The sequence below is a fragment of the Miniopterus schreibersii genome (assembly GCF_964146895.1).
Source record: "Miniopterus schreibersii genome assembly, chromosome: 10".
NCBI lineage: Eukaryota > Metazoa > Chordata > Mammalia > Chiroptera > Miniopteridae > Miniopterus > Miniopterus schreibersii.
In genome coordinates, this window is record NC_138110.1 from 66,695,899 (window position 1) to 66,708,415 (window position 12,517).

General features: G+C 49.0%; 1 protein-coding gene across 2 annotated transcripts; it reads left to right on the forward strand.

Annotated features, from left to right (window-relative positions):
* The first annotated feature begins 514 nt into the window (after positions 1-514).
* On the forward strand, positions 515-11,969 carry BMP2 (bone morphogenetic protein 2). 2 transcript variants are annotated; one of them, XM_081150198.1, is made up of 3 exons: positions 515-1,557; positions 2,708-3,057; positions 9,970-11,969. In XM_081150198.1, exons 2-3 carry the CDS (start codon positions 2,715-2,717, stop codon positions 10,812-10,814), a joined length of 1,188 nt encoding a protein of 395 aa, XP_081006324.1. In that variant the 5' UTR covers positions 515-1,557; positions 2,708-2,714; the 3' UTR covers positions 10,815-11,969. The 2 variants fall into 2 exon arrangements, with proteins under 2 accessions (XP_081006324.1, XP_081006325.1); XM_081150199.1 differs by lacking the exon at positions 515-1,557 and adding an exon at positions 2,126-2,146.
* Positions 11,970-12,517: the final 548 nt, after the last annotated feature.

Consider the following 12,517-nt stretch of genomic DNA (forward strand, 5'->3'; position numbering starts at 1 on the left):
GCTGAGTTTTGTTTTGTTTTGGTATTACCGAAAAACTTCACACTGAAAGCTGAATAACGGGCCGGTTAGGGAACTCAGGGCTTCCCCACGCGTTCGTCCCGGACGGCGACCCCCGCGCGCCCGCCGGGGCGCAGCGCCCAGCGGGGCGCGCGGCGCGGGCAGGGCTGGAGGCGCGAGCGCCCCCGTCGGCTCGCGCGCGGCCCGCCCTCGGCCCCACCCCGCCGCGGCTGCCCCGGCGCGCCGTCCACACCCCTGCGCGCAGCTCCCGCCCGCCCGGGGATCCCCGGCGAGCCGCGCCACCGAGGGGGAGGTGTTCGGCCTCGGCCGGGAGGGAGACGGCAGGCGGCGTCCCCTTTAAAAGCCGCGAGCGCCGCGCCACGGCGCCGCCGCCGCCGCCGGAGTCCTCGCCCCGCCGCGCCGCGCTGCGCCCGGCTCGCGCTGCGCCCGCCGCGCCGCTTCCCGCACCCGCCGCGGACCGCCCGCCGCCGCCGCACGCCAGCCGCCGCGGGCGCCGCCGCCGACCCGGACGCCTTCGGGGCCCGCGCCTCGCGGATTACTGGGGTCTCCGGGGCTCCCGCGCGCCGCAGACCCGGCTGGGGCTGGAGCGCCCGGCCGTGCGCGCCGCTGCGCCGTGGCCTCCGCTGCCCGGGCCGCGCCAGAGCCGAGGAGCGGCGCGCAGAGCGCGGGGGAGCCGAGCCTGAGCGCCGCGATGCAGATGCCCTCCTGCCGGAGCCCGGCGGCCAGGCGCGCGCCGGCCCGAGTGTGATCGGACCCCGGACCGGCACCAGCGGTACAGCGGCTCGGCCCAGGGGCTAGGAGAGCGAGGCGAGAGCGCGGCCGCCCGCCCGCCTCGGCGGCCCGGGACTCTGCTCCACCCGCCGGAGAATGCGCCCGAGGACGACGGAGCGCCGGAGCCGCGGTGGTTTCAAGTGGCTACCGCTGATGGGGCAGCGCTGGAGGAAGGCAGAGTGATGCGGGGGGGCAACTCGCCCGGCACCGAGATCGCCGCTGCGCCCTTCCCCGCACCCGGCGTCGCCCAGGATGGCTGCCCCGAGCCATGGGCCGCGGCGGAGCTAGCGCGGAGCGCCCGACCCTCGCCCCCCGAGTCCCGGCGCCGGCCCCGCGCGGGGCCCCGCGTCCCGCGGGCGCTGGTTCCTGAGGACGACGACAGCACCGACTTTTCCTTTCTGCCTTCCCGTCCCTGCCCCGCACTCCTCCCCCTGCTCGCCGCTGTTGTGTGTCAGCACTTGGCTGGAGACTTCTTGAACTTGCAGGGAGAGTAACTTGTGCTCCCCACGGGGTGCCGTGCCTTTGCCCCGGGGGACCCCGCCGCGCCGCCTCCGAGCCCCGTCGGCCCTCCGCTCCCCCGGGCTCGACCCCGAGACGCCGTTCCCCGCGGGAGGAGAGGAACTGCCGGCCGGCGCCGGGAGGAGAGGAGGCGGAGGAAGGGAGCCCGCTCCCCGCGCCAGGTCCCTCGGCCAGAGCTTTTTCCATGTGGAGGCTCTTTCAATGGACGTGTCCCCGCGTGCTTCTTAGACGGTCTGCGGTCTCCTAAAGGTAGAGCACTGGGCCCGTGGCCGGGACTGGGGGCGGGTGGGCGCGGAGCCCCTGGGGGTCCCCCCCGCGGGCCAGACGTAAACAGACCCCCCTCCAAGTCCACGTGCGGCCGAGCCCCTGCCGGGATGCCCCCGTCCGAGCGCCCCCGGCGGCCCGCAGCCTCGCCCTCCCGGCTCCAACTCTTCCGCCCCTCCTCCTGCTCCCTTCGGTATTTTATTGGGGCTGTTAACACTTAGATGATTAAAAAAAGAGTCAGAGACCCCCTCGAGACGGTGACCCTGGATTTCGCCCGTTAGCTGCCAACCTGTACGCCCCGCCGGGGCCATCCCCTCTCCCTTCTCCCAGTCTCTCCAGGGGACCCGCTGTCTCTGCTCAGCGTCACGTCCCATTTGGGACATTCCTGAAAGTCGGGGTTCTCCCTGTTTGTCTCCAGGAATTCGAGGGGCCGTACTTCAGTGCCGCCTCGTACTGACACGTGAATGGATCGGCCTTAGCCGGGAACGCGGTCCCGGGGAGAGCCCTCTGAGGTCTTGACTGCGTTAGGGGGGAGGGGTCCGGCCTTGGAGCGCGCGTCCCCGCCGGCTCTGAGGTTAGAGGCTGGGCCACAAGTTGTAAGTGGCTTCGGAAGTGGTGGCCTTGCGCTGACTGGGTCTGGGAGTTGCAGGCTGCGTGTGTCAGGAAGTTCTGTGCAGCGCCTCCGAGGAGGTCACCCGCACCGTTCGTGCGTGTTTATGTGCGAGCGAGCGCCCAGCAATGCGGGCTTGGGTTTGTTTAGGGGACAGACGGGGGGTGTCAGACCCGGTGGTGGTTTTCCCAGGTTCCCCGCGCTGGCTGTCAGCGCGAGTGTCACAGAAAATAAAGGTGACAGTCATTGACGCTGGGGGTGTGTGGGGGGGAAGGGCTGGGGTTGCAAATCATGTCAGGCGAGTGGGATGGGAGGGGGAAAGCCTCAAGGCTCAGGAACGAGGTCCCTTTCATTCTCCCAAACGTTCGCGCGTCCACGGTTCTGAAGTATCCCCGCGAATGTAGCAAGCCAGGTGGGCACCCTGGAGGAGGAGGCGGGCCGACCGAGCGGGAGCCGAGGCCGCGGGGGCGGAAGGGGGGAGGGCTGGGCGGGGAACTCGGTGACTCACGTCGGCCCTGTCTGCAGGTCGACCATGGTGGCCGGGACCCACTGTCTTCTAGCGTTGCTGCTTCTCCAGGACCTCCTGGGCCGCGCGGCCGGCCTCCTTCCCGAGCTGGGCCGGAGGAAGTTCGCGGCGTCCACGGGCCGCTCCTCGTCGCAGCCCTCGGACGACGTCCTGAGTGAGTTCGAGTTGCGGCTGCTCAGCATGTTCGGCCTGAAGCAGAGACCCACCCCCAGCAGGGACGCCGTGGTGCCCCCCTACATGCTGGACCTGTACCGCCGGCACTCGGGCCAGCCGGGCGCGCCCGCCCCGGACCACCGGCTGGAGAGGGCGGCCAGCCTCGCCAACACCGTGCGCAGCTTCCACCACGAAGGTGAGACGCGCAGCAGGGCAGAGGGGCGAGGGCGGGAGGCTTCCCGCGCGGCGCCCCGCCCTGGGCAGGCTGCAGGCATCCCTGGACGGGCAGCTTGGCCGGGGCATGGACGCGAGTTCCAGCCTCGTCCCTGTAGGAACCTTTCTGGACCAGGCAGGAACGCACTGCCCGCCTGTGCGGTGGGGAGCCAGGGATTCCCCGCTGGTAAATCCGCACCCCTTTCCTGGCTTGCAGCCAGAAGAGCGACTCCTCCTCCAGGAACTGGAGAGAAATCAAGTGATGGGAAAGATGAGGGCAAAAGGCATGCCCCTTAGTCAGCTGAACGTGCCAGAATTCCGTGGGGGAAGGTGAGAAGGGGGCGGACAGATTGGGATCGCTTTCCGACCGTTTGGAAGCCCTCACTCTATAAATCTGCCTCTCCTGCTTAAGCGGGGTTTCAGGCTAGACAGAGCCAAAGGCAGAATTTTCAGAGATTGTATTGAAAAATCAAAGCCCGGGGCCCGAAGTCTTTCTAATTTACAGTTGATCTGGGCCTGGTTTGGAAATTTTCAAATCCCTATCTAAGCCCCGTGGGAGATCAATTCCACAATCAATCTTATTGTTTCCACAATGACTTTCTTGTCTTGTGCTTAAATCTGAGATGAACTCCCAGTAGAGACAAGGGAAGCCTCAGATAAAAGCTTTTGCAGCAGCAGCCTGTTTTCCTTCATGTGCACTGAAATGTGGATTTTTTAAAATTTTTTTTTTACTTTTATGATACTGGATGCTGTTTCTCTAAGGTAGGGTGTTCTGCCTGTTTCATCAGAAAGGCATTCAGTGGATATGAAATGTCTTAGAGCAGCTCTTGAGATCTGTGTTGTACCTAGATTCGTACAGCAATTAGTCAAAAGTAGGTTCCCCGTCAATTCTTTTTCTGCACTTTTAAGTGCCCCTGTGGCTTAATACATTCTCAATAGAGCACAGGTTCTTTCAAGTTGTCGAGAAGGGTACAAAGTTGCATGTCACAGGGCAACCACTTGTTGGCTTTTGGGGAGTTGGGAGCGAAGTTCCCTTTTTCTTGCCTTGCCCTGCTGAGGTGGTGAATTTCAAGTGGAATCTACACTCTGATATGTAGAAATGTTTTCATCATAATCTTGGGATGATTAGAGAGCCAGCTCATCATTTACAGCTGATGCTGGAATAGTTTTTATGGATAGAAAAGTAAGAATGGCTGCTTGAGCCACCTCTCCTGGAAGTTTAGCATGGAAACCATTCTTTACTTTTAAGGCCAGGAAGGTACTATTTATCTCTCTTAAAAAAGGAAGATCATTTAAGTCCTATGACACCTAACACTCAGTTGCATGAGGATGCCATCAGTGAAGTCTGTATATTTCTTCCCCTAGAAGTGGCTTGATCAAAACTGAACCGGCTGCACATTATTTTGAGGGTGTTGTTTTAACTTAAGTAGCATGCTTAGTTTATATGTCAATCTGTATCTTTAAAAGTGTAAATGTTATGTATGGAATAGTACAGGAGTTACCATCTTGCTTAAAATCATCTTTCAATAACCTCAGATCTAATGCAATGAGATGATAGAGAAAAGCTATGTAAGTTTTGCCCCAAATTTCAACAAATACATTTCTTGTTACAACTAGTATATCACATTAGGCCACATATTGCACTATTTAAAGACCATTTTATTTTTGTGTAACCCAGGATTTGGCTTTTATAAACATCTTTGTGGTGTGTGGCATTAAAAACCTTTAAATAAACCATACGATTAAGGTCTTCTGGCTTAAGAGCAGAGTTTGGTTCATATAAAATTAATGGGCATTTATCTGATAAAGAACTGAAGGACCTGATTACAAGAATTACTTGGTTTTATTTGTGGGTGGGATCTGGAAGATTTGGTGAAATCACAACACAAGAGATATGGAATTCTTCCAACCGATGTGCGAAGATAATGGGACCACATGGAAGGTGATCTGAGACAAAATTATCAGTTGTCATTTCTCCTCTTACACTTTTTCTTTTCCTCTCTGCGATGGCTTTTATTCGGGAAAGCCCAAGTGCTGAGAAAATTTTATTTTTTCCAAGTCAGTAAGAAGTGCTTCTGCCACCTAATCCTTGCAAACTGCCACTGAGGACAGAAAAATCACTTCTCTAATTGGAAAGAGTGTTTTGTGCTTTGCTGTAGTGAGAAACACATTGAAATGGGTTGACTTCATTGGCTGTGCAAAAAGTCTTTCCACTTTCCTGTCAGATTGGAATATACAAGGACCACGTGCTTGCTCTCCAGACTCTGAAACACAGTCTTCTTTTTGCATGAAATAACTGAATTATTCGCCTTTATGACAAAAGTATTGAAATAGAAATTAACCGTGTTCTAACATATATAATTATTGTGAAAATATCCATCCAGCAGGAAAGTTCCCTGTGAAGGAGAACTTATATCACATTCCCAGTGCAACCAAAGGATTTGGACCCCTGAAACCAATACTTCCCTGGTGTGCTTCCTAGTGTCCCCAAGTATTTCATTGTGATGATGAAAGACCCCATCAAGTAGGACAGACATCTTATTTGGAAGTGCTCCTAGAGATTGAGGCTTTGGTGCCCACTAGTAGTTCTTGCACTGGTTTCTAGTCTACCTATTTTTTTGTGTGGTTTCTCTATAATCTCACTCCCTTCTCATTGAGCTATTTTGTCTCTCTCTCTCTTTTTTTTTTTTTAGACTTGCCTTTTGTATAGCTCACTAAGTAGTGAGAGGACACTAAGAGGGCACTCAGTCATTCCAAAGGTGTTGGAGCTAAGGGTGGGCAGGGGCCAAATCAGGGTTAGTGATGATGACCATTGTGACCATACTTTTACCTCCTTTGTTGTCTTTTTTTTAAAAACTAATTCATTTTAACCTTTGCGTTTTATCTTTCTCCTTGATATAGCAGTTCTATAATCATTGTTTTATATTCTAGAAAGTATTATTCGTAGCCACTTTCATTTTATTTCAGGACAGCAATTTCCTGAATTTCTGATTTTCTAGAACATCCCCAGGTTTCTGTTCTTATCTTATTGGACCTTTTTTTGTCCAGATAGTGTTGCAGATTCTCAAAACATAATGATAACTCACTATTTTGCGGAAACTCGTCATGTTATAGGACAAAAAGGCAGCCACAAAACATCAGTGGTTCCAAATAGGATCTGCATGTCCCTGTGGGCCCTGCCACTTTACTCTCCTGTTCACTTAGTTCTGGGTGCTCTCTCTACCAGACTTGGGTAGTGTGTTTCTATCCCTTTAGTTGGGAAAGAACTCACCCTGTGGTTATCATTATATTAATTATTCGTGTACTCCTAATGGCTCAGACTTTTGCTTGAGTTTTTGGCTCATCCCTATGTTCCGTAGTGCCTTCTAGTGGCCAGAATCTTGGGGACTGCGGTAGAATCAAGTTCATAGCTCTGCTTTTCATTTACTAGCTCTGTGACCTTAAGAAAGTCACACAAGCTCTCTGAGCTCCAGCTATTTCATTCACAAAATAGAGATAGCAGCTTCTCTTTCATCAGTTTGCTGTGAGATAATTCATCCAGAGCTCCCAGCTCTGGCACAAAGAAGCATTCGGCACGCTGATTATCATCATCACGAGGACTCCTTTCTTTTATGTCATAGCTCCCCTTCCCTAGGAAAGTGGAGGCCAGAGTGGACCTAGGCCGGCTGAGAGAATTCAGCCTTATCTTTGGATTATTTTGATGTAGATGACTGATTGACAGAGTGTAGAAGGTTCTTCATTTTTGGAAGAGAGTTTGGATGTTGTTGCCTCATTTCCTTTCCCCTACACACTTGCCACCATAGCTTCATTGGTTTGGTTAAGAACTTTTAAATAAATGTGAAGAACATTTATATGGTTAAGTGCTGGGTTTGGGAACCTAGTGAGATAGGCTGGAATCCCCAAGTCCTTTGGCCAGTTCAGATTATTCCATAAGGGTTATTTCCAGAGAATTAACAATGGTATCAGTCTCCAAAGACACATACATCACTTACTTAGATAAATGTTCTGTCTAATAAATTTTCACTCCTTCGGCTTGCTGTGATAATTTGCAGTTCTTTTCCTTCTTTAATTTCCTTTATTGCACTTAGGTTTTGATTTTTCAACCCAGAAGCAAAACTCGCTGTTGGGGTTTTCAGAGGACTTCTCGCTCACCCCCCTGACCTGAGCCTGCAGTCAGGGGCTTGCTGTCTTGCAGGCTTTTGTATTAAGGAGGCAGAGGCCTCCTTCAAGGAATAGGGTTGCTGAGCTGAGGCTGGGAAGTAGGGAAAGGTCTTCGCATCACGAGATGTTATTTAGCAGTTCACTTTCCCCCCTTGGTGAAGGTCACCATGTGATTATCCTTTTTTCCCCTTACTCCCAGTGAGATTTTGAAGCACATGGAATTGCTGTTTTTATAGGTCAGATTTGGTCACACAGTGGAAATTTTGTCTGATTCAATTTTATATTTATCTCTGGAGGGTTACTTTTCTATTTTCCGCCCCCTTTACGTTCATCTTCACTTCAGTTACCAGTCTCCTGCTTGTCCTGGTGGGGGTCCCTTCCTTGCCCTCCTCTGGCTATGTTTGTGTGTCCTGTGTGTCCATGTGTCTGTGTGTTAATAAGTTTTTGAAAATTTATGGATTTAGATTCAGAGACTTTGTTGCAGTTGTGACTTCTCTGGGCACCTTCATTAATACAGCTGGTCAGCAAATGCCCCGGGTAATTTGCCTTTCCTCCCTCTTAAAACAAAAGAAGGTGTTGGTGGGTGTGCCAGCATCCAGACAAGTCAGGCGCAGGTCTGGCTGTGGGGCACTGTCGGGGGGACAGGCTGATTTTCACCTCAGTCCTTTCCCTGTGGTATCCTGTGTCCTCTGGTAGCCGTTGGCTTCTCTGCTGAAAGAATGCCTTCAGGATTATTTTAAAAATTGTGCCTGGTCTGAAGTATTACTCGCTTACAGTGGGGTTTAGAATGTGGGTGACTCTCAAAAGGCATCCCCAACAAGTGTGGACTAGGAGGCACAAGGGGACCATGGAGGCATCACGTCTTGGTCTGATAGTCTCCATGTCCAAGTAGATGAGTTTTAGGAGATCTTTCTGTTTCATGGGCCTCAACTCATTCCTTGGCCAACACTAGTGGTTCTGCTCATTTTCATATTATTCAACAGAAAGGTGCAGTTACAACGTGCTCCCAGCAATTTGCACTTGAATATGAAAAGCATCCCTTAAAACCTTTGGGCTCCAAGGGTAGCCCACAAGCTCGAAGCATCACCTCACCTGGGAGCTTGCTAAAAATGCAGAACTCAGGCCCTACCCAGACCCACTGAGCCAGAACCTGCATTTGAAGATTTAAGGTGTCCTCCTAGGTGTTTTGTGTACAGGTTAGAGTTTGAGAAGTTCCACATTAAAGCATTACTCCATAATTTGGTATAAACTGCCCCTGTTGAACTCAGAGCTTCCACTTGGCTGGCGTTGGGGACTGTCACTTTGATGATGAAGGCTTACACAGCTGGAACCTCTGAGTGAGTGATCTGACATGGTTCTGCTTTCTACAGCCTCTAGATTCTGTGGTCAACTTATAGCTGTTTGAGTTAAGAAAAATACAACAGTAAAGTTAATGAAAAAATGGTATCCTCTCTGGTGATGACCTGGAACTATGGCCAAGTAGATTTTGTTAGCATTTACGTTGGGTCCTGAATGAAGCAGATACATTTTTTGACAGTCAGATGACAGGATGTGGTAAAGCTAGAAAAAAGTAAACCTAAATATCTCAAATTCTAGTGTTGTGTCCTATTGACTTAATAATATTGTGTGCCTTTGGTAATTTACATGCCGCAGCATTCACGATGCTATGCTATTTTTTTATTGTTTGCTTAAAAAACAGTACTCCTTACCATTGAAATTCAGGAATCTTACATCAGAAAGAGCTTTTATGCATAGCCCACTTAATGTCTACTTTGAAATAATGACAATAGATACAGAAAGATTATTCTGTGATAGGATGAGATTATCTTTCTACGTTGTGACTGTCATAATGGCATTTTTATAGATTTTTATCAGTTTTGTTTTGGTTTTGTGTCTTTCCTTGGGTAGGTGTTTGTTTTTAAGATGCTTTATGTTTTAAAAAGATAAAGGAATCAGAAATAGAGGAGAGTCATCCTTTTTCTTCTAAAAGTATGTAAGATGAGGTTTTAATTTTTGAGGTCATAAGGAGGTGAGAGGACAGGCAACACTTGGGGAGATATTTCTCTTGAAATTTCCTGGCCTTAATTACCACAGTGTCCCAGTACCACCCTTACGCTTCCAAAGAAGTAGATTCCTGTACATGCCTTTGTCTCTGGATTTTTGAGTAAAATAGTAGGGTGTGCTTTGCAGAATGTCATCGTTGATGCTGAGTTTCGGAGTCTTTAATTAGGAAACTGAAATCTGTATATCGAGATTTGTAAATCATCTAAATTGCAGAGCAATGTTTTAGAACACCGCTTAAGGGATCGACATTAAAGCCTTTTTTTTTTTACGAAATGCAATAATTTCCTCAAATCCTCACTCATTAGACCTCTACTAACTATAGTGCTGACTTTTTTTTTTTGCCCTAAAGTCTGTGAATTCCAAAGAAATGCTTCACCATTTCCCCCATTATTATAGCCACCTGGAAGCAGTATTCATGCCTTGGATTAAAAACATAACAATGACTGATGAAATTGTTTTCATAGTATGCATAGTGACATAAATGTATAGAAAAGGGAGGCTGTTTTTATCTAAAGGGGGAATTTTTATTTTCTGGCTGCAAACTTTTATATATGGCTGAAATCAAACCCTGCAATGAGATTTACAAATTCTTACATAGAATCCGATTGTCATTATTTATCTTACCCAAGTCTTTTTCTTCTTCTTTTCCCACCTTTTTATATCAAATTAGAATCTTTGGAAGAACTGCCCGAAATGAGTGGAAAAACAACCCGGCGATTCTTCTTTAATTTAACTTCCATTCCCACCGAGGAGTTTATCACCTCAGCCGAACTTCAGGTTTTTCGGGAACAGGTGCAGGAGACTTTGGACAACAATAGCAGCTTCCATCACCGAATTAATATTTATGAGATTATAAAACCTGCCGCAGCCCACTCGCAGCTCCCTGTGACCAGGCTGTTGGACACCAGGCTGGTGAACCAGAATGCCAGCAGGTGGGAGAGCTTCGACGTCACCCCCGCCGTCACCCGGTGGACCGCGCAGGGACTCGCCAACCACGGCTTTGTGGTGGAGGTGGCCCACCTGCAGGAGAACCCGGGTGTCTCCAAGAGACACGTCAGGATTAGCAGGTCTTTGCACCAAGACGAGCACAGCTGGTCCCAAATAAGGCCACTGCTAGTGACGTTCGGCCACGATGGGAAAGGACATCCCCTCCACAGGAGAGAGAAGCGCCAGGCGAAGCACAAACAGCGCAAACGCCTCAAGTCCAGCTGCAAGAGGCACCCTTTGTACGTGGACTTCAGCGACGTGGGGTGGAATGACTGGATCGTGGCGCCCCCGGGCTACCACGCCTTCTACTGCCACGGGGAGTGCCCCTTCCCCCTGGCCGACCACCTGAACTCCACTAATCACGCCATTGTTCAGACGTTGGTCAACTCGGTTAACTCTAAGATCCCCAAAGCGTGCTGCGTCCCCACGGAACTGAGCGCCATCTCCATGCTGTACCTGGACGAAAACGAGAAGGTCGTATTAAAGAACTATCAGGACATGGTTGTGGAGGGTTGCGGGTGTCGTTAGCACAGCAAAATGAAATAAATATATATATATATATTTTAGAAAAAAAGAAAAAAAAAAAAACCCAAGTTGACACTTTAATATTTCCCAATGAAGACTTTATTTATGGAATGGAATGGAGAAAAAGAAAAAAAAAAACACAGCTATTTTGAAAAATATATTTATATCTACGAAAAGAAGTTGGGAAAACAAATATTTTAATCAGAGAATTATTCCTTAAAGATTTTAAAATGTATTTAGTTGTACATTTTATATGGGTTCAACCCCAGCACATGAAGTATAATGGTCAGATTTATTTTGTATTTATTTACTATTATAACCACTTTTTAGGAAAAATAGCTAATTTGTATTTATATGTAATCAAAAGAAGTATTGGGTTTGTACATAATTTTCCAAAAAATTGTAGTTGTTTTCAGTTGTGTGTATTTAAGATGAAAAGTCTACATGGAAGGTTACTCTGGCAAAGTGCTTAGCACATTTGCTTTTTTGCAGTGCTACTGTTAAGGTCACAAGTTCAAGTCCAGAAAAAAAAAGTGGATAATCTACTCTGCTGACTTTCAAGATTATTATATTATTCAATTCTCAGGAATGTTGCAGAGTGGTTGTCCAGCCCATGAGAACTTACGTCCTTATTAGGTGGAATATTTGGAAAAGAACCAGACAATGCTGATCTGATATAGAAACCCTCCCCCCGCCCCTTAATTTGCAGAAAGAAGAAAGCAGGACCAATAGAAATATTTAGGGAAATGATGAACCGGCAGGAAAGCGAGTGATGGTTTGTTCTTCTTTCCTAAACTAGTGGGCCCTTCAGAGGGGCTGGTCTGGCCAAAGTATTTAATAAAACATAAGATTTCTTCATTATTGATATCGTGGTCATGTATAATTAAAATTCATATCTAGTGGCCCTCATGAAGACTTGGAAATTGATTTGCATTTAACTTTTACCTCATCTGGGAGCTCTTTGTGCTCAGAAGGACCCAGTTTCCTAACTTTGCCCAACACACAGCAAAATTGTGCTCATCAGGTTTTCTGCCCACCCCCCCGTTCTCTGTTCGATCAGCTTGCTTTTCTTTCTAAGGTTACGTGTTTGAACACATGTCTCCAAATGTTAAACTTATTTCAGATAATAAATTTCAAAGCTCTGGCATTTCAATTTATAAAGTCCAACCTGTAAGAAGAGGAAATGATGTGTTTGTGCAGTGTTCACAGTGATTGCCTTGGGTTTCCATTTTTTTTTTTTTTTTTTTTGCTTCTGAAGTTACCCCTTGTAGAGGGAGGTGGGGAACAGACAAGGGATGGTTGGAAACTGGCAGGCAAGTCATTTGATAATTCGTATTTGCACCAAAAGGATTACCAATGATTTAGTATTTCACATGAACCTCTTTGGGGCAGAAAGATTGAAGAGAAAACCAAAGCTACAAAACAGGCAAAACCTGGGGAATCCAAGATAAAGTTTCAGAGATGATATCCCATGCAACAGAGGCAACGGTGCCAAAAAATTAGAAAGGGAAAGTGTCTGAGATCAGCTTCTACAAGGACATCTGCCAATTGGACTGAAGCCCAAGCAGAATGAAGTCAAATTAGGCTGCTCAGAATGAACACTTACCAGTGGCAGGGCTTCTGTGCCCTGGGCTGAAGTCAGACCCAAGGAAGGGTTTGGGGGGTGGGTGTGTCGGGACAGCCAGTGAACCCACAACTCCCCATTA